The sequence below is a fragment of the Chiloscyllium plagiosum genome, unplaced genomic scaffold (assembly GCF_037043375.1).
Source record: "Chiloscyllium plagiosum isolate Xiang-an unplaced genomic scaffold, Cpla_swu_hap1 HiC_scaffold_18, whole genome shotgun sequence".
Lineage (NCBI taxonomy): Eukaryota > Metazoa > Chordata > Chondrichthyes > Orectolobiformes > Hemiscylliidae > Chiloscyllium > Chiloscyllium plagiosum.
Genome location: NW_028270156.1, coordinates 59856525 through 59877783, shown reverse-complemented (window position 1 = coordinate 59877783; position 21259 = coordinate 59856525). Strand labels below are relative to the sequence as shown.

Below are 21259 nucleotides of genomic sequence, written 5' to 3'. Positions count from 1 at the left end.
CATTCCTTCAAACACAGTGTTGTGTTGAGCAAGTGCTGCATTGTCAGAGGTGCCATCTTTCAAATAAAATGTCAAACTGAGTCCCCAGTAGGCCTCCTCTCATTGAGTCATAGAGATGTACAGTATAGAAATAGACCCTTCGGCCCAACTCATCCATGCTGACCAGATATTCTAAATTAATCTAGTCCCATTTACCAGCATTTGGCCCATATCCCTCTAAAACTTTTCTATTCATATACTCATCCAGATGTCTTTTAAGTGTTGTCATTGTACCAGCCTTCCCCACTTCTGGTAGCTTGTTTCATACATGCACTTTCCCCCTCACCTTAAACTTATGCCCACTACTTTTCGACTCCCCTACCCTGGGGAAAAGACGTTGGCTATTTACCCTATCAATGCCCCTCATGATTTTATGAATCTCTATGAGGGCACTGCTTAGTCTCTGATGCTCCAGGGAAAACGGCTCCAGCGTATTCAGCCTCTCCCTATAGCTCAAGCCCTCCAACCCTGAATGTAATAATGAAAGTGATGGAACAGAGTATGAGGGCTTTTATGTTACAGTGATAGTATCCCTATCTTTGGGCCAGGAGGCCTGGTTTCAAGTCCCACCTGCTATAGAGATATATCACAACATATTTGAACGAGTTGATTAAAATATCTGGAACCAAGTATTAGAGATTTCTTAAAAAAAAAACCATGCTTTTAATTGATAAGGAAAAATTATAACATAAGTAAATGGTGTGAAGAGGTGTACAGTGCATATTTAACGTCAGATTGCTGCTGGTTATATTAAATCCAAAGGAGCTTCTTGTTCCTGGTGCAATAACTCTCTCAAATCAAAATTTAACATGCTTCAGGTAGACTGATTAAAACTGGTAGAACAGGCTACATCATACAAAACATCATACAAACTGATTTTATGTTTTATCTCTAATAAAAGCAATACTTGCTGTTTTAAACCTAATTCTTCATGCCTGTGCGTTCCTCATGGAACAACGTGGCTTCTACCTCTGTAATGATATCATTTAGTCTAATGTGAGGTACATTGCGTATTTGTTGTCTTTGCTTGTCTCCCTGTGCAACTTTTAACCCATGCTCAGCAAAATATGTCATACAAGTTTCTAAAACTTAGCATTTGACGATGCTTCTCCTTTTGATGAATCCAAAGTTAATGCATCCTCGGAAAATAACTTTCAACGTAAGCAGCTTTGCATATGACTGAAGTGAATATTGTATGACAGGCGTATGTAATTCCCTTGAGTAACCATCTTTCACAAGCACCGCCTGGAAGGTTTCTTTCTGTTCAAGGGAAAGGCCGTTACTGTCCAGGCCAGTATCACTAATAATCCATAAGAAGGTGTGACGAGCAATAAATCCATTTGATTTAGAATGCCACTTATGCTGGTGACATTTCCAGATCCATCTGAACAATAAATCTTCATCCTGTCTGCAGTTGGTCTCACATTTTCCAATCATAAACCTCCCGTCCAGCAGTGTTCCACTGTCAACATCTTTCCTTATACCATTGGTTAGAAATTTCTGCACTTTAAAATATTTTATATAATAGAGGTCTGTTTTACCTGAGGCTGTACTGGGTTCCAGTCGGATACAGAACCATTTCTCTTTTTCTTCCTGTCATCTTCCTCCAGCCACTCCATCTGTAACACCTTATCGGATAAAATCCGTTCCTTTAAATTCAAAGCCTGTTAATCCAAATAGTTTAATAATTCAATATCATTGCGACTAGCTTTGCCTTAGTTCTTTTTATATTCCTTCTTTGAGGTAATTGACTAAATCATTACTTGACATGAACTGATGTGTGTTACAATCTATTAAAACAGTTACAGGCTTCAAAGCAGTCAGAAGTAATTTGCAAAGAAAATATTGCATTTATATAACACCTATACAGCCAATTAAGTCAATTGTTTGAAACATTGTTTCCAGTTTTGGAGTATTTAACTCTAAAACGTGCCTTGAACCACTGACCGATTTTAATTCTTGTTTCCTGTGATTTCAAAATTGAAGTTCTTTCTGGGGAAAGAAATTTAGAATCTTGGGAGATTGCTGAGCTAGTAAAATGTGTCTTGGATTGGATTTTGAAAAAAAAGGTCCTTTCATCAGATGATTTGGATATTTATTGCCCATCAAGGATTGCCCTGTAGACAGTGATATTGAGCTATTGGAGCCCATGTAGTTTAGGGCACCCATTGAGCTGTTAGGAAAGGAGTACCAGTTTAAAGCTTCGTTGAAATTAATAGAAGTTTTACTTCACTGTCTGAAACCGAGAAATGTCTGACTATTTGTGTTGACATTAGATGAATATCTCCACAGGTCTGACATAGAATTGTTATTCTGTAGGAGACCAGAGGATATGGCATTAAATTATAGTGGCCATTAATAAGGTGAAGGAGCCTCCATATGAACAGGCAATGTCCTGTATTTTAAACTGAATTACAGCATCGTAAATGAGGTGGTTATGTACCCCACATAGTTATGTTATAAGCTTGCTTTGGTTAACCGCTGCAATCAGAGAAAGAATTGAATATGATTAATGAAGCTGAAGTCCTTAACTATTTGATTCTTTTTAAGTGCTTTACTCAATCTATCCAACCATCCTTCCACATTCTCTTCCTCTAGTAAGTATTCACTACCTTCAAATGTGTACAATTTATATGCTACTTTTTAAAAAAGAGAATGAATGGCACTCACTGGTTTATTCTTACCTGGAGCTATAGATTGACAAATACATGACATCTTTTTTGTTCACTTATTGCATTCTCTTCTGTTACCTTGTTTTGCTTCTCTTTTAAATCTGTCTAACACACATCTATGCTGTTTCAGCTGAAACTCTGTTTTAGTGAATTAAACGTTATCCAAGTTTAACTTCCATGTGAGCAAGCATTCTATAGGCTAGCACCATACAGCTGCATATGGCAGCTATATCTGTTTCGAACTGTCTCCCAGAATGTACCTTGATTCTGAACTTAGACAAAGGTTCTGTATGTGCTTTGGATGAAAATTTACATATTCTGCAGATGGTCTAATTGGAGAGAAACTTCAAAGTTCTTTCTACGACTGGATCTGTTTTTTAATTGATTGTAGGTGTCATGTTTGAGTTAAAAGATTGTGAACCTAAGTTACATTCCAGGGGCTTGAGCACTAAGGAAGTGTTACACTGCTGGATGTACCATCGTTCAGATAAGATGTAAAACCACGTTTCTGTCCTCTCTCTGTCTCCCAGGTGAATATAAAAGATCACACAGCTCTAATTGAAGATGCGCAGGAAAGTTATTTTAGTGTCCTGACCAATATCCCTCAAGTAACAGCACAGAAGATAATTATTTGGCTATTATCTTAATCATACATCGCAACACTGACCACAGCTTGTTGACTGTGAAATGTTTAGGAACATCCTGAGTCATACTAGGCATTATTTAAATGCAAGTTGTTCCTGTTTTAATTACTCTTTGCTAGCAGTATGAAAGAAAACTGTGGAAATTGTTGTGCTGAAGAGTTCATTGTGCCTGAACAAAGTAAACACTGATTCAGAATTACTTGCTCCTTAGTTATCTTAACTGTACTGCTTCCCTGCTGATACATAACATTGAGCTAACCTGATGTGCTGTCTAATAGAAAAAGGAAAGGAAGTGATTCATAATACTGCTGGGATCAAATATAAACTGAAAATACTCAGCAGGTCGGGCAGCATCTGTGGAGTGAGGAACAAAGTTAACTTTTCAGGCCAGTGATCTTTAATCACAATGACCAAACTTTCTGTTACTGATGAGAGAGTTTCTAATGTCTACTTAAATCATAAGGGCAAAATTAGTCAGATGCCCCAAGAGTCTGATGTACTTAAATAAAAATCAAAATAATATCATTTTGGTATAAATCCTTTTTAAGCGTGGAATTTCATTTTGCAGAAAAAACACCTAAAGAACTGTGGATGTTCGAAATCAGTAAAACAAACAGAAGTTGCTGGATAAACTTAGCAGCTCTGGCAGCTAAGAGAAAGCAGAGTTAATGTTTCAGGTCCAGTGACCCTTCTCATCATTGTTCACTACATTTGCAACAGGCTGGTTGTGGTTTTCCTTTTTATTTCCTGGTTCACTCTTCATTGGCACATTGGATGTGGTTACTCTCGCTAGTTGGAACTCGCTAGTTGGCAACACTTGCAGTTTTCCAATCTGTTATAACAGGGCAAGGGGTATATCAAACAATTAAACTGTGTGTGTTTTGTTATCTACGGTACAACGGAACTACATTGTTTGGATTGCATTAAGCACGGTGTCTATGCTGTCTGATAAACTATAATCTTCGGTCTAAGCTTTTCATGAATTAAAGAATCCGTTGGTGTCGGGATCACTCCATTTTTCTTTCAATGCAACATAACAAGATGCTTTAGGGCTGAGGGATACTAGCTCAGGACTTAACTGTTCAGTATGTTTAGTTCCTGGTTGGACAATTGAGAGGTTTGTTACAATGAGATGTTCTTATCTATATAGAAAATGGATTCAAGCAAATGGTCTTCCCAAATATTCAACATGTGTATATCATGGTGCTGAGTTGGGCATTATCAAGAAAAGCCCCAGATAAAACCCTGCATTCAGTTGAACTAGCTGACTTTCATGAGTTGACTTCAAGAATGTAATGGAGAAAGTGAGGACTGCAGATGCTGGAGATCAGAGCTGAAAATGTGTTGCTGGAAAAGCGCAGCAGGTCAGGCAGCATCCAGGGAACAGGAGAATCGACGTTTCGGTCATAAGCCTGAAGAAGGGCTTATGCCCGAAACGTCGATTCTCCTGTTCCCTGGATGCTGCCTGACCTGCTGTGCTTTTCCAGCAACACATTTTCAGTTCAAGAACATAATGGTTGATCTCAGTGGCCATGGGTTAAGAACAAAGAAAAGCAAACCAGAGTTGCCACTTCTATCTCTGTCAGAACCTATACTTCTACAGCCAATGAGTTAGGACTAGACTGATATGAAAGTTTCTATGACACTAGTCTGTAGAACAGTTAGGGATGTTTTAGCCAGTTACCACATTAATGTTGATGGGACCATGCTTTGTGCAAATTGACTGCTGTTCATTTTTGCATCACCAGCACTATACTTCAAAAGGACTTTATTGATTATAATGCCTTTTGGTAAATTCTGTGGTTAGGAAAGACTTTTTCTTTAGTTGAGGAGTGTGGGCGTTGGACTTCAAGAGAAACACAAATCAAGATACTGATTCAGTTGGAGATTTGAGATGAATTCTTGTGGGAGAAGGAACAATACGGACACTGATAAATCAAAAACTGCAAAAAACTGAAACAAGTGAGCTTGATGTAGGACTTTAGATTTATAAAATGAGTAATTCACTGGCTTTCACTTCACAAATGAGTATTTACTAAAGCAATTGCATTACTAGACACGTTTCTAACTGTGTTTATGTTTATGGAATTTTTCATTAATTTGCCAAACATTTTGAATCATGTTCTTCATTTAATCATAAATAATGAGGTGTGAAAGTTTGTGGTGAGTACGTAGAAATCCTGAGGACTACGGGAATAATGACAACCTAACATGTTTATGAAGAAACTGGGGAAATTAAATTTGACACTGTTTGCACAACTCATACAAATTTACTCTATTAAAATTAATAAAGTGAAATTGGATTGGGTAAAGCTGGCATTTCACACAATCAGCATGGCTTTCTCAACTGATGTTTGTTTAAAATGACCCTCTGTCTTTCGATTGGTAAACAGATCACAGTGGATCAACCTGTTAACCCATGGCCATGGAACGTCACAAAGGCCAAAAAGAAATGCAACTTTCAGAATCCCTGTCCTGCAATTCATTTGCTTTGTACCGTAGCTACCCTTCCTTGGCGCAGCCAATTCATTTGTTTTCACATCTTTAAGAAACTCACTCGCACCCCCATCTTCTGTGTTATGTTAATGGATTTTGTAAGTGGAAAGTTCATTTAGAAGAGCTTTATAATGAAAATGTTGAGTTTGCCAAACACCATGTAACTATTTTCCTTTCTTCACATTGATTTGGATGAATGAGGAATGTGCTTGGAGTACAAATGTTTGTAATGCCAAAACATAAATGGATGGGTTTATTCATGAAACAAATAATTACATTTGATATTTCTGCCCTGATATTTTACAAGAAATACACTTTATATGGAAAGATGTGGTCTTCACTTTTTATGCAAACGTTTTGAAGATCATGACTTAGATATGTCATTAAGATGAACTGTGCTCACTGTTGAAAACAGTTACTTTAATTCAGGTTCTGTGGTAGAAGTAATTCCAAGAACTGGTTGTAAACTGAGTTTAGAAAAGAATAATGTGTAAATCTGCTGAACTGGCCAACTTGTTCCTTTTTAAGATGTGCTATTCCTGTGGACAAAGTTCATGATCTGTGTTTGTTGGCCTTGAGACTACATTCTAATGTCCTGATGTCTAATGCATATGAGCCAAATGGTTTAAAATGTAACGCTACATTCAATTCCAAACCGTGAAGTAATCTGTTGTACTATTGGTTATTGTGCAGGGACTATGAAGTAATATGGCTGAGATCACCTCCGTCTAGTATTGTGCAACGTTTCCAGTAAACAGTTACTTGATAAGACTTCACACTGATGATTAAGGCCATTCCTCAATTCTCTACTATGATGCAATGGGAAACTCCTCAATGCTGCCTGTTGGTTTCTGCAAAGGAAAACGTGCGTGCATTTTAACAATTGATCGTGATTTTTCCTATTGAGACCAAGTCTTGACTCTGAATGAAAGAAAAAGACTTGCATTTACATTGCACCTAAGGGTGTTCCAATCTGCTAGCAAACCTGGCATCTAATTTGTTCATGGTAAGATCCAACACTTTTTATGTATTTTTCTTGGTGGTCTTGATAGAAAAGAATATTAAGTATTCCTCACCGCCTTGAGATGCTTAAAGTGTATAGACAACTGAACCAATCCCCAGCCAAATGTGCATTGGTTAGAAATCGGAAGAACAATCTTAAACAACCGCTATTTGTGATTAATTTGAAGATATTGGATCTGTAGGCGATTCACCATCGTGTTCGTGAACAGGTTTCAGTGATTTCTGTATATTACTTTTGGGATTTATCTACGTAGGCCACATCAGTCTACGTAGGCCCACATTTGTGGGCGGTACGGTGGCACAGTGGTTAGCACTGCTGCCTCACAGCGCCAGAGACCCGAGTTCAATTCCCGCCTCAGGCGACTGACTGTGTGGAGTTTGCACGTTCTCCCCGTGTCTGCGTGGGTTTCCTCCGGGTGCTCCGGTTTCCTCCCACAGTCCTAAAGATGTGCAGGTCAGGTGAATTGGCCATGCTAAATTGCCCGTAGTGTTAGTTAAGGGGTAGATGTAGGGGTATGGGTGGGTTGCGCTTCGGCGGGGCGGTGTGGACTTGTTGGGCCGAAGGGCCTGTTTCCGCACTGTAAGTAATCTAATCTAATCTAATCTAATCTAATCTAATCTAATCAGTCTCTTGCTTGAACCTGGTGAGAAATGCTCGTGTTAGTAGGCTGGTGAAGAAGTTTGTGAATCTGCAACAGCAGCTTCTACTAATGTCAATTCAGCGATTAGAGAGTTGAAGGAGAGTGATAGTGGTATCGTGCAGGAGAACTTGGACAGAATATGTCTCAGGTTTGCTTAGAGAGCCCTCTGTGCTTTTGCAACTGAAATCCTTGGAGCTGATTCACCAAGGAATCTTTGGAGTGAAGTTGGTATGTTTATTTTTTTTTACTGTCTGTCTGCATGCGAGGGCTGTGGTCAGTGCATGACCTTCAGTCACTTTAGTTCTTCTTATGGTCAATTCTTAACATGTATTCTCATTCAGTTCATTTATTCATGTGAGGAGGACCAGCAGATTCATTAATTGAGAGAAGTGAAATGTTTCCACTAGATTGAGGGGCTTTATTTTCAATCAGGCTGGGAACCCACTGCTTGGATGATTTCCAGGCCGTGACCTTGTCCCATGTCTCCACCGCTTATATGATGCAATCGTCAAGTATTAATACTGGAGTTGAGCCAGAAAGGAGTTCAGTGGCCAATTAGTTGCACCAAGTTGCGAGCAGGTTGGAGAGGCCTATTGGAGCAATTGGTAAATATTTTTCCAAAGTCAAATAACATGCACCTGACTTTTGGGGCTTGGTGTGCCATATTTGTCCTATGAAGGGACCTTATCAAATTCAAGAACAAAGTCAGGTTTTCTGAGCCGTGAGTGTACCATTCATGTCCCAGTGAAATGCCAGCAAGAAGACAACCGAGCCCCAAGAAACTGCAGAAACAGCCATTTCCATTGCTCCCTTGGGCTCCAGCTGGAGTTATGCTTAGAGAATGGTGCTGCCCCTAAGGAATTTCAGTACCATCACATAAAGCACACTACCTTCATCAGTTAATAAAGGTTCATCAGTGTACCTCTGAATGTTTGGCAGAAAAACACGATGCAATGCTACACAATTTACTGTGCAAGACTTATTTCAACAAACATGTCAATGTCACAATACATCACACTATGCCACAGCAAACATTATAATGCTGTAACACACAACATGGTAGACCACAGTAAGTTGTAATACCAAACATCCAGACACACAATGTACCATACCACATCACGTGATACTATGCACTTCGTTCCCTTGATACTCGAGAACTGCTCTGTATTCTTATAGACATAAAAGTTTGGAACTTTTAATCTAATAATAATCCTTTCTATTTAATCCTAAACATTATCTAATTCAGTAAGAGTTTCTATTTATACATACATTCAACATATTTCTGTGAAAACTCAAATTTTGTTGAAGCATGTCAAGTTGGAATCATTTGGACAATTTGCACGGAAACCAAATCAGGGAGAAAACCAATATTTAAACCGCCCAAGAGGAGAATGCTGATTGGTTGGCAAATGGACTCTGGTCAAAGCTGTTGCCATGGAGAATGTAATAGTTAATGAAGATTGACAGTTTGCTCCAGGTTTTGTTTAAATTTTAAACCAAGCAATTTGACTGGTCAGAGAATTGCCCTCAAAATGACCCAGCAAATGGCTTTTTTGTTGACTTGAATTCTAATGAATTGTCCTAATGTGTACAAAGTGAAAAGCTTTGATAAAATCTCTCTCATTTTCCAGCCATACTCAAGTTTTCAGCCATACCAAAAGATTATATTTTCAGTTTCTTAAGGAAAATCTGTCTGTGGATATGTCATATGGGAACCAGGAAATCATTTAGTGGATGCTACACTGTTTAAGTTTTGGCAGCCAGTTTTGAGCAGCGAATTTACTCCATTTCATAAATGTCTACTAAATGTTCAAAGTTTCAGCCTCAAGGCTGTAGTGCTTTACTTTCCTCCATCACTTTCCCTATATAAAGTAGATCCTGGTTGGCACGGTGGTTCAGTGGTTAGCACTGCCACCTCGCAGCACCAGGGATCCAACTTCAATTGCACCCACGGGTTGTCTGTGGGAGGAAACCGGAGCACCCGGAGGAAACCTGCACAGACACGGGGAGGTCAGATTTGCAGGTTAGGTGGATTGCCCGTGCTAAATTGCCCATAGTGTTCAGGGATGTGTAGGTTAGGTGGATTAGTCATGGGAAATGCAGGGTTCCAGGGGTGGGGTGAGTCTGGTGGGATGCTGTTCAGAGTGTCGTGTGGACTTGATGGGCTGAATGGCCTGCTTCCACACTGTACGAATTCTGTGATTCTAATATCCAAATGGAAGTCCCTCTTCCCTGCTAACATGTTTTTCACTTCATACCCATGCACGCAGCTGTGAGGATTATGTTTTGCTGTTTTGGAATGCTGGTTTCTGGAAGAGTGAGTCTTACTGGAGAGCACTCTCGGTAACCTACTTTTCTCATCACACCATAAGGAGCTGAAAGCAGGCCACTATGCTTTGTTTTATTTCCTTTGCCGAATGCAGTTACATAATTGTTTTCTTTAATTCATCCAGCTGGTGAAAGACCTATTGGCTTTCTGGGGCGCAAATAGCAGTCAGCTCGAGTAACTCATTGATTCTTAAGAAACACTACACCGATTGTGCCAGGAAACACTGAGTTAATTTGCAGGCTACAGAAGAAATACTATTACTTTTCAACTGAAAATGTTACTATACGTGATGTCACGGATTTTCCAGTTAGTAAAATGAACCGTGATCCTTGAAATTAACGCAAGAGGGCTTTCCCACATTAAAACTACTAAACATTCTTCATGAATGCCTTGTACTGTAGTTTTCCAAGGCTTTACTTAGAAACAAGTCCAACACATAATTGTGTTTCTGCAAACACATGATGTTGACTTCTGTCCCAGAGCAGTATAAAGAATGTATCTGTTAGTGTTTAAGATTTTTTTTTACATGCGGTTACATTTTTAAAGGTACCACAAATATTTATGGAATAATAATTTTTTTCAAAGAAGTCCAATACAGCTCATTTGAAAACTTGTGCATTGGCTCTGATTAAAATTTCCATTTTGATTGGCAGGCATTTGTCCTGTGTTTGTTTTTGTCCTCAACATAGATGGACAAGGATTAGACCAGTTTATAATAGCTGTAATAGTGAAAAGGTGAAGGCTCTGGAGTTCATTTTCATTTTTATCCCAAACAGTGATCAGCCTTTCAATTTACAAATCCACACAATTTTTCATTTAATTGTGTAAATGGAGCCCAGTTTAAGTAGGAATTGAACAAAGATTGACTGGCATTGAAAGTGATAATTCACCCATTTCCCAAGAGCTTGATTACGTCATGGTCAGTGCTCTGTCAGTTGATCTTAGATGGACTTGGTATCAAAGATCTTTATGATAGGATATTTTGCAATGTGCACCCCGTTCCAAAACAAATTGGGTCAGAGCCCTCAATTAGACAGACTTGCCGAGGCAGAAAACTGCTATCAATGTACTACAATTCCAAGAAAGTAGGTGAAGGTTTATTTCCTTCTGCCCACAATGAAAAGCTCTGCTTTAATAAAATTGTAATAGTAATAATTTTGAGAAACTGAATTCAAATTTTGCTCTAAACTTTTATTTCAGTTTAAACAAAGGAATAATAGTATTCCACCTGACATTCCAAGGACAAAGGATGATGTAGAGCATGAGTGGCAAGATCAGCATCTATATCCCATCCTAACTGCCCTCAGGAAAGTGATGGTGAGCATGGTTACTCAATCTGGTCTCTATGTGGTGACATGTCTGACTTTTAACTGCCTGTTAAGTGGCCAAGCAGGCTGCTTCAATCCAAACCAAAGGAATAGCCATGGGCACCCGCATGGGCCCCAGCTATGCCTGCCTCTTCATCGGATATGTGGAACAGTCCATTTTCCGCAGCTACACTGGCACCACCCCCCCACCTTGTCCTCCGCTACTTCGATGACTGTATCGGCGCTACCTCGTGCTCCCATGAGGAGGTTGAACAGTTCATCCACTTTACTAACACCTTCCACCCCGACCTCATATTTACCTGCATCATCTCAGACTCCTCCCTCCCCTTCCTAGACCTCTCCATTTCTATCTCGGGCGACCGACTCAACACGGACATTCACTATAAACCGATCGACTCCCACAACTACCTAGATTACACCTCCTCCCACCCTGCCCGCTGTAAAAATGCCATCCCATATTCCCAATTTCTTCGCCTCCGCCACATTTACTCCCAGGAGGACCAATTCCAATACCGAACAACCCAGATGGCCTCCTTCTTCAAAGACCGCAATTTCCCCTCAGACATGGTTGACGATGTTCTCCACCGCATCTCCTCCACTTCCCGCTCCTCCGCCCTTGAACCCCGCCCCTCCAATCGCCACCGGACAGAACCCCACTGGTCCTCACCTACCACCCCACCAACCTCCAGATACATTGTATCATCCTTCATCATTTCCGCCACCACCAAGGATATATTTACCTCCCCTCCCCTATCAGCGTTCCGGAAAGACCATTCCCTCTGCGACTCCCTCGTCAGGTCTAACCCCCCACCAACCCAATCTCCATTCCCGGCACCTTCCCCTGCAACCGCAAGAAATGCAAAACTTGCGCCCAGACCTCCCCCCTCACTTCCCTCCAGCATCTGCTGCACCCGATGTGGCCTCCTCTACATTGGGGAGACAGGCCGCCTACTTGCGGAACATTTCAGAGAACACCTCTGGGACACCCGCACCAACCAACCCAACCGCACCGTGGCTTAACATTTTAACTCCCCCTCCCACTCCGCTAAGGACATGCAGGTCCTTGGCCTCCTCCATTGCCAGACCATGGAAATATGACGCCTGGAGGAAGAGCACCTCATCTTCCACCTAGGAACCCTCCAACCACAAGGGATGAATGCAGATTTCTCCAGCTTCCTCATTTCCCCTCCCCCCACCTTTATCTCAGTCCCAACCCTCAGACTCAGCACCGCCTTCTTGACCTGCAATCTTCTACCCGACCCCCTCCGCCACTACCTCCTCTCTGGCCTTTCACCCTCACCTTAACATCCTTCCACCTATTGCATTCCCAACACCCTTCCCCCAAGTCCCTCCTCCCTACCTTTTATCTTAGCCTGCTTGGCACACCTTCCTCATTCCTGAAGAAGAGCTTATGTCCAAAACGTCGATTCTCCTGCTCCTTTGATGCTGCCTGACCTGCTGCGCTTTTCCAGCAACACATGTTTCTGCTTCAACAATCTGATTCAGCTGTTTGAGCAGAAGGCCCAATGCTACCCTCACAGGTCAACAAAGAATGTGCCATCAAGTCAGTAAGGAACGCGATGCTGGAAGCCAGAGTCAATAGATGTGAAGCTAGAAAAACATTGCAAGCCAAACAGCCTCTGTGGAGCAGGAAAGTCAACGTTTCTGGCCAAAACCTTTCGATAGGACAGTTGTTGCAAAGGGTTTCAGCCTGAAACGTTGACTTGCATGCTTCTCGGATGCTGTCTGATTTGCTGTGTTTTTTCCATCCTCACATAACTGAATACTTTTATGGCATAGGGAGATAGATTCTAGTTAGACAAGGTACTCAAGGTTATTGGGGATAGGTGGGAATGTGGACTTTGAAACACAAACGAATCAGCCATGACCTTGTTGAATATTGGAACAAGCTCGAGGGGCAAAATGGCCTACTTTTGCATTTTCCTATTTTGTGTGTTTGTATGTAACTAGTTCTGAAGAATAGTCATCTTGAACTCGATGCATTAACTCTGTTTCTCTCTTCCACACGTGCTGAGTTTCTCCAGCATTTTCTTTCAGTTTTTCAGCATCCAAGCTATTTTGCTTTACATATTGTGGCAACTGGTTTTATCTTTGGGGAAAGAGCTGGTTCTTTTAGGGTGGCCTGGTGGCTCAATACTTAGCACTGCTGTCTCACAGCGCCAGGGATCTGGGTTTGATTCCGGCCTCAGGTGACTGTCTGTGTGGCGTTTGCACATTCTCCCCGTGTCTGTGTGGGTTTCTTCCAGGTGCTCCGGTTTCCTCCCACAATCCAAAGATGTACAGGTTAGGTGAATTGGCGATGCTAAATTGCCCATAGTGTTCAGGGATTAGTAGGGTAGATGCATTAGTAAGGGGTAAATCTAGAGCAATAGAGTAGGGCAATGGGTCTGGGTAGGTTACTTTTCAGAGGGTCGGTATGGACCTGTTGGGCCAAAAGACCTGTTTCCACACTGTAGGAATTCTATGATTTCTAATTGTAGAGTATTGGGTAGGGGAATGGGTCTGGATGGGTTACTCTTTGGAGGGTTGGTGTGGACATGTTGGGCCAAATGGCCTGTTTCCACAGTGATTCTATAGGGATTTTATGATTCCTTTGTTCAGGTATTATTCTAGAGATTGACTAATTTTATGCAACTTAAGCACATTTATCTGGCTTTTTCTGACTATTAGATTGTAGATTTTAACTATTCCTAAGAAATCTTTACAAGATAGAGACTGTATAATTATGCTGCCTTTAAGATGAGTGTATTTTCCACTCGCATTAAATTATGGCTCAGTCTAAACGTACTGCTTTTCAGTTTTTGAGAAAAGACTATTAGCATCATGTGCACCTTAATGTGAGACAAATCACCCAGAATACACCAGCAAGTAATTGACACACTACATGCTATTAGGATTATGGCACACATCTTCTAAATCTAGTGAGCAGAACCATGTTGTGGAACAATCTACCTCCTCACTTCCATTCCTGGAGCCAATGTAATCACCAAGGCAAGGCAAAACCTGCATGCAACCTCATGGTCAACAAAAGTTAAAATATCCTGGTTAATTCTTCTGCAACTCTCTGAGGTGATCAAATCAGACTAGGAAATTCCGTAGACCATGTAATATCTGTAGATACACATCTTCTATATGATAGGATCTTTGTCCCAATCAAGCTCCCTCTTAAATAAAAGCAGAGAATCAACATTCCCTGCACCAGTTGGCAGCGTACTCCAGAAGCTTTGAGTATTGTCTATTTCTGCTATTATTAATTTAATACCTGTCACTGCTCCTCCCTAATCAGTTAAATAGAATATTTTATCAATGGGCTTACTACCCAGCCCTTTAATTACTTTGTAGACTTTTATCCAATGGTCTCTAATTCTATACTGCTTCTAAAGTAAGTAGAGCATGGCCCTTAAGGCTGTCTGGGAAGCAGGAGTACTGTTTAAGTAGTCAACTGAAAGAAATGGTGAAGGGAATAATGAGGCTGTGATTTGATTTTGCATTCATGCTGACAATTCATAAGCTGCCTGAATTGGCTGTCATGGTTTATGAATGATATTTATCAACAAAGCTCATGATTAATTACAGACTAGACATTATTCCGCATATGTTATGAAGGCAGGTTTAGAAAAGTTGGATTATTCTTACTAGAAAGGAACAGATTGATAGAGATAAATTATTCCAAGAGCACACATAAGTTACAATGGGAATTGTGAAAAAAGATCTTGGATCTTAACATTTTATATTGTTGATTCTTTGCTATTTTGTTTGAAAGCCACTGGTGAGGTCTGTGAAGGAAATATAATTTATATGCAGTTAAATGTGTTTACACTTTATGCATATGTCCTCTAAAAATGTTAAATACCCAGTTCTTGCATTGGAGACTGTATGGAGGTAAGCAGTATACACTGACCTGGTTAGCATAGTACAACCCAAACATAAAAGGAACTTTGGAAAAGAAATACGATACATGCTTGAGAAAGGGAAAAAAAATTCAGACAATGGGGAAAGAGAACGGTTGTATAACCAATTGGATAGCTCAATGGTACAGTAGGCCAAATGATCTCTCTGGGCTTTAAGATTTTATGTCAACAGGGTCCTTTAATCATGCATGAAGACAGAATATTGATATTGTGTTTTGTACCTTGGAGATATGCAGAAATGGCTCTCACCAGATTTTGTGTGTGAAGAGGAACTTCATATACGGCTTTTAAAATGCCTGCTTTCTCATGCTTAATGTTTGTTTCCAGTTTGGAGAGAGAGCACAGGGCGACACACACCCAGTATTTCAATCATTGAACACAACATTATTCTCTCTAAAACTAAAGAACTTCATTTGAAGTTAATTCATCATAAGCAACAAACATACATATACACAGTCATTTCTTAAAGTGCAAAATCTGTTTGCTCTTAAGTACAGCAATCTGTTGAGGCTTGAAATTATTGATGATGGCTCTGAGATCTACAAAATTGAAATTGTAGTTCTTGATCACCTCAATGAAGGGGATGACCAACATTGCGGTCGTACATTGTAAGAAGAAATGAATGTTCAAAATTGTTAACCTCAAAATATTCTGTTCTACTTGTGATCCAGCATCTTATGTTCCACTTTGAAGATATTAGGAGGAAGGTATAAAGGAGACGTCAGAGGAAGGTTCTTTACGCAGAGAGTTGTGAATGCATGGAATGCATTGCCAGCTGTGGTGGTGGAAGCAGAGTCATTAGGGACATTTAAGCATTGCTTATTGACTTTGGTCTTGATAGAGATGTCATGAGCTTGTAATCTCAATTGATTCATTTGATCGAAGCACATTCTCCATCTTTAAATTGTGGTTTCCTTGTCTGTGTTCCTTTATCGAAGTGTTTTATCACTTTACCATTTTGTCTGCTTTCACTCTGATGGTCTTGCTGAATATGTGGTGGTGGCTTGGGAATGTTCAGCAGGACGTGAATGTCAGAGAGAGAGAGTTGTGCAATATGTGCAGAATCGTATATGAATGAATCGTTCAAACTTTCTCCTCTCGAATATATTACCTTTCAGCATCTGTGGAGAAAAAAAGAGAGTTAACGTTTTGAGCCCAGTAACTCCTCTTCAGAACTGACAGGAGCAGGGAAAAGTTTATTTCTGCTAAAGGTGGGTGGGGGGTGGAGGGGTAGGAATGAGTTGATAGCTGGAAGTATAGTTCACACAGTTGAGAAGACAAAGGGATGGGTGATAGTGATGCTCAGGAGAAAGCATACCTGATCATGGTGCCCATTGGTAGATGAAAGTGGGTTGGCTGTGCTGAAAGCAGCCTATGTCATGATCAGGTCTGGGTTATGGAAGTGGGTAAAGGACATTCAACATCATCAGTTGGTTAATGTCAAGAGGTACTTCCCTGTTGCAAGAGATGGTTTTGCTAGGGTCTTTTCTTGGGCAGCATATTGCCACCAATCTCTCTTGTTTTTATTGGTTTAGGGATTTACAAATGGATGACCACATGGAACTCTTAGCAGAAGAGTCATGTGTTGAGCAACAGGCAAGAATGTTCCATAGTAGTAAGATGGCATGTTACAGTAATGTATTTCCTAAGAGATGCCAAAAATCTAAATCACATGGTTGTTAACAGTGGAGGTAAGACTAATAGAGTGGAACAACTGCAACTGAACTGACCACCTCCCCCCAGTAACAACCACATGGGAATTCAGAGTTGGCCCTTTCATGACAACTACCTTATTCCCTCACCTTCCACACAATCCTCTCGAAGTCAAACTGATGAAGTCTTCTTCGACCTTAATAACTTTGTGAAGTTATTCATGTATGAGCTAGAGTTACGCTTTCTTGAGCTAAATGTAATTTTGCGAATCAGTGGGTATCTGCGATTTGGGCATATTTTTGGAGGATATCTGATGATGATGGCACAAATTTCAATGACCTTGCTGAGGCCTTGTTATCTGTAACACTTGTCCATAAGCTGATTGACAAACTGTGCCTGCACCCTGGAGTATGAGGGTGCGGTATAATCTCTTCGAATCATACACAGTAGATATGATTTGGAAGACAAGATTGTGAATTTTCCCTTTTACATGTTCCACAGAATTAAAGTCTTTTCCTTCAGATGGTAACAAATATGTTTGTTAGTTTGTGTGCCGGATTTGCATGTGGAAACAAACTGCTGTAATAGATTAGATTACTTACAGCATGGAAACAGGCCCTTCGGCCCAACAAGTCCACACCGAACCTCCGAAGAGCAACCCATCCAGACCCATTTTCCTACATTTATCCCTTCACCTAACACTACGGGCAATTTAGTATGGCCAATTCACCTGGCCTGCACATCTTTGGACTGTCGGAGGAAACCGGAGCACCCGGAGGAAACCCACGCAGACACAGGGAGAGTGTGCAAACTCCACACAGACAGTTGCCTGAGGCAGGAATTGAATCCAGGTCTCTGGCGCTGTGAGGCAGCAGTGCTAACCACTGTGCCACCGTGCCGCCCAAATACTGTCATGCTTTGTTTCATTTTCATCTTGCACGGCTCACCACTTCCTAAGAGTACTTTCCACCATATCAAACATAGACATGATTTCTGTGACCTGGTGGGATATCTGTTGGCTTTCTGTCCAGAGGCAATAAATGATTATTCTTTCCTGCAGGTCAAGTCTGCCTGCGGACAAATCTGTAACCATCGTAACCAACTGGTCTCGATCCCGGAAATGCATTGATTCCCTGGCATTGGTGGATCTCACAGTGAAGAAAGAAAAGATGCTGAAAAAAGGCAGCTTTAAATTATTCTCCAACTTTATTGCCATATATTGTGTGTTTTGTACCTCACAGAAAGTCCAGACCTGACTGTCACCAGGTTCTGTATGTGAACAGGAGTTTTATTACAATTCTTTTAAAATCTCTGCTTCCTCGAGTTTATTGTTTGGATTGTGTTTTCCTGTAGCCACATCCGCAGTTTTCACACACATCACACTGCACAGTGAACATTCCAAAGACAGGCACTAACAAACACCAAGCAATTTATCAGAACATTTGGTTTATCAAATGTAAATAATCCAACACAGTAACAGATTGATGGTATCTAATTCACAGTGTCTCATAATGAGTCCTGTCTGAATAAGAGGAAGGGAAAGGAAAAAATGAACTGGCTTTCAAAGAGAAATTAGAAAAATGTTAACATTAGACTTGGTGGTTAAAGGGATTGATGTAACTAAACAATGGTTGCCTAAACAGATGCATCAGCCAGCATTGAGATTGCAAAATTACTTGGAGAGTGTGCAAAGTTAAAAAATCACACAACACCAGGTTACAGTCCAACAGGTTTATTTGGAAGCACACTAGCTTTCGGAGCGACGCTCCTTCATCAGGTGATTGTGGAGGGCTCGATCGTAACACAGAATTTATAGCAAAAATTTGCAGTGTGATGTAACTGAAATTATACATTGAAAAATTGGTTGTCTGTTAAGCCTTTCATCTGTTAGAATACAGTGATAGTTTCACTTCTTTCATGTGTAAATCACAAAACCCTTTTTTTTTAAAGTTGCATTCTCGGGTTAGCTGTTAACAATGGTGATAGCTAGACAATATGTTGAAGGTCAACAATATGTTGGAGAGTGTGAGTGACTTATTAGTGGAGGACCTGGATGACTTGAATATATTTGATGTGAATCAATTCTATAACATGTTGAAACTGCAGTATCAAAGTAAGAAATAGAAAAGCTGGAAACACTAAGCAGATCCATGAGCATCTGCAATAGCTATAGATGGCTTCATCAGGGTGATGTTCATATTCAGATGTAAACCAATTCTGTTCTTGTTTTGCAATGCTTAAAACCAATCAGGTGGACAAGTTTTATGGGCTATCTCAGTTCCACAGTGCCTCACAATTCCAGGTGCAAACCCTTGTTTCTTCTAGCTATTGCACATTTGTGGGAGGCAAAATATGTGCACTTCAAACTGGAAGGGATGAGACCAACCTAAAGAAAGGGCTATAAGGAGCTAAGAAAAATATACATCCATCAGCACAGTTTGCTAAGACTGAATGTCCATGAGATAAAAATGCGGCAGGCCTGGATGATGTGAAAAGGACATAGAATTGCAAGAATGAGTCAGTAAGTAATATCTGCTACATTCCTTTTGTAAACACACTTCATTACTTCTTCAAACAAATCAATTAGATTAATCGCGTATGATCTCCCTTTTATAGATCTATTTCCCTTAACCAACTCAAACCTCATCAAATGTTAGTTGTTTCTATGATTATGGTTTCTAAAACATTATTCACCATTGATTGAGCAATTACCGGCCAGTTAGTTTGCAGTGTATCCTTGATGCAGCTTGTGGATAAACTACACAACAGAGAATTGTTCTACAAACCATATATCTTTTTTCTCTCAGGGAAATGTATAAGTTTAAAACTAACTATGAGATTCAACAAATCAAAACTCTCGATTGTCCTCAATAAGTTGACAATGGAGATCATTGGTGGGTGACAAAGCGTGAAGTGAAAACTGGATGAGAGGCAACATGGTGTTGGATTGTATCATTATAATCATGGCACCTGATCTATGCCAAAATGGTTGCAAAGCAGTGGCATGAAATATACCCTGTGCCATCTACACAGTAGCAACATGGCTAACATGGTACTAGTTTCAGTATCCTCATTACATTCAAAAACCCAAGGTGTAGCAATTCTCAGCATAGCATTTACTGAGTTTCTTTTGTGGCATACATGAATTAAACACACTGGGTGAGAAGGCAGGAGACCACGACAGCTGTACCATGAGGGTATAGAAAAGGAAGAGATGGAGATCAGGGAAGAGTTGGCTTCGATTGTGAAGATGATTTGCTTCATCCTGGGCTCACTGTTTCGAATGTGAAGATGATTTGCTTCATCCTGGGCTCACTGTGATTCTGCTCCAATGGACCTGCAGAAATACAGAACAAATGTGTTTAAAATTCTGAAGCGGTAGACATAGAGGTTGCATCTTCTGGCTGGGGAATTCAGAACAGACAGTCCATCACAGGATAAAGAGTCAACCATTTAGGGCTGAAATGAAGAAACAATTCTTCTCCCAGAGGGTTGTGTCTGCTCTGCTATTTAATAAAACCACGGCTTATATGTTTGTGTTCCGAATTCCACATTCCCATCTGTTCTGATAACCTTTGATTCCCTTGTCTAACAAAAATCTATCTACCTCTGCCTTAAAAAAACTCAATGACCTCACTTCTGAGGCAGAGATTCCAAAGTTGCACTACCTTCTCCAAGAGAGAATTTCTTGTCATCTATATCCTAAAAGATAGTTCAAAGTAGTACCCTCTGATGCTGGACTCGCCCATTAGAGGCACATCTTTCCCACATCCACCTTGTCGAGACATTTTCGGGTCATTATAGACTTCAATCAAGTCACACCTCACTCTTCTAAAATCCACCGTCCAGCCCCATCAAAGGTATCCCCAGAAGACAATCTACTCATAGGATTATGATTATTATTACTTACAGATAAATTTAGTAAACCTTCTGTAGACTGCCTTTGAATACATTAATATTCTTCCTTAAATAAGGAAACCAATATTGCACATAGTATTCAACTGAAGTATAACATCCTTATTTTTATGTTCAATTCTTCTCATAATAAAGGAGAGCATTCATTAGCCTTCTAATGCTATACTTACATACTAGATCCTTTGCACTTTGGAATTCTGCAGTCGTTCTCCATTTTTAAGTAATGTGGTTGTTTTTACTTTTCCTGCCAAAATGAACAACTTCATATTTTCCCACACAAAATCTGCTAGACCTTTGCTCACCCACTCCACCTCCGTATATCCTTCTGTGAACTTCTTATGTCATTTTCATAACATACTTTCCAATGAATTTTGTGCCATGCAAGCTTAATTAAAATGCCTTGATTCCCTTCATTTAAGTCATTTGATGTAAAAAGATGAAGCCCTAGCACTGACCCCTGCAGGACGCCACTTGTCATATCCTAAGTAGCCAAAGATTCATTTACGCACACTTTCTGCCACCCCACCAATCTTCTATCCATGCAAACGTTTTATGCCCTACTCTGAGCTTTTATTTTCTGCTATAAA

At 40.3% G+C, this 21259-nt stretch overlaps 1 protein-coding gene and 1 long non-coding RNA gene across 3 annotated transcripts in view; one reads left to right on the top strand and one right to left on the bottom strand.

Annotated features, from left to right (window-relative positions):
- The window catches only part of mrpl23 (mitochondrial ribosomal protein L23), an 85705-nt gene extending 67625 nt beyond the window's left edge, over positions 1-18080 (top strand). Inside the window, exons 5-6 of the mRNA XM_087996711.1 lie at positions 11045-11161; positions 17818-18080. Coding sequence (XP_087852837.1) covers positions 11045-11161; positions 17818-17886 — 186 coding nt within the window. The 3' untranslated portion in view covers positions 17887-18080. The remainder of the gene's footprint in view (positions 1-11044; positions 11162-17817) is intronic.
- A 1436-nt stretch (positions 18081-19516) lies between these two features.
- Positions 19517-21259, bottom strand: part of LOC122557929 (uncharacterized) — a 141685-nt gene continuing 139942 nt past the window's right edge. For both annotated transcript variants that reach the window (XR_015760205.1, XR_006313981.2), the window contains one exon: positions 19517-20094. This is a non-coding gene — a long non-coding RNA (uncharacterized LOC122557929). The remainder of the gene's footprint in view (positions 20095-21259) is intronic.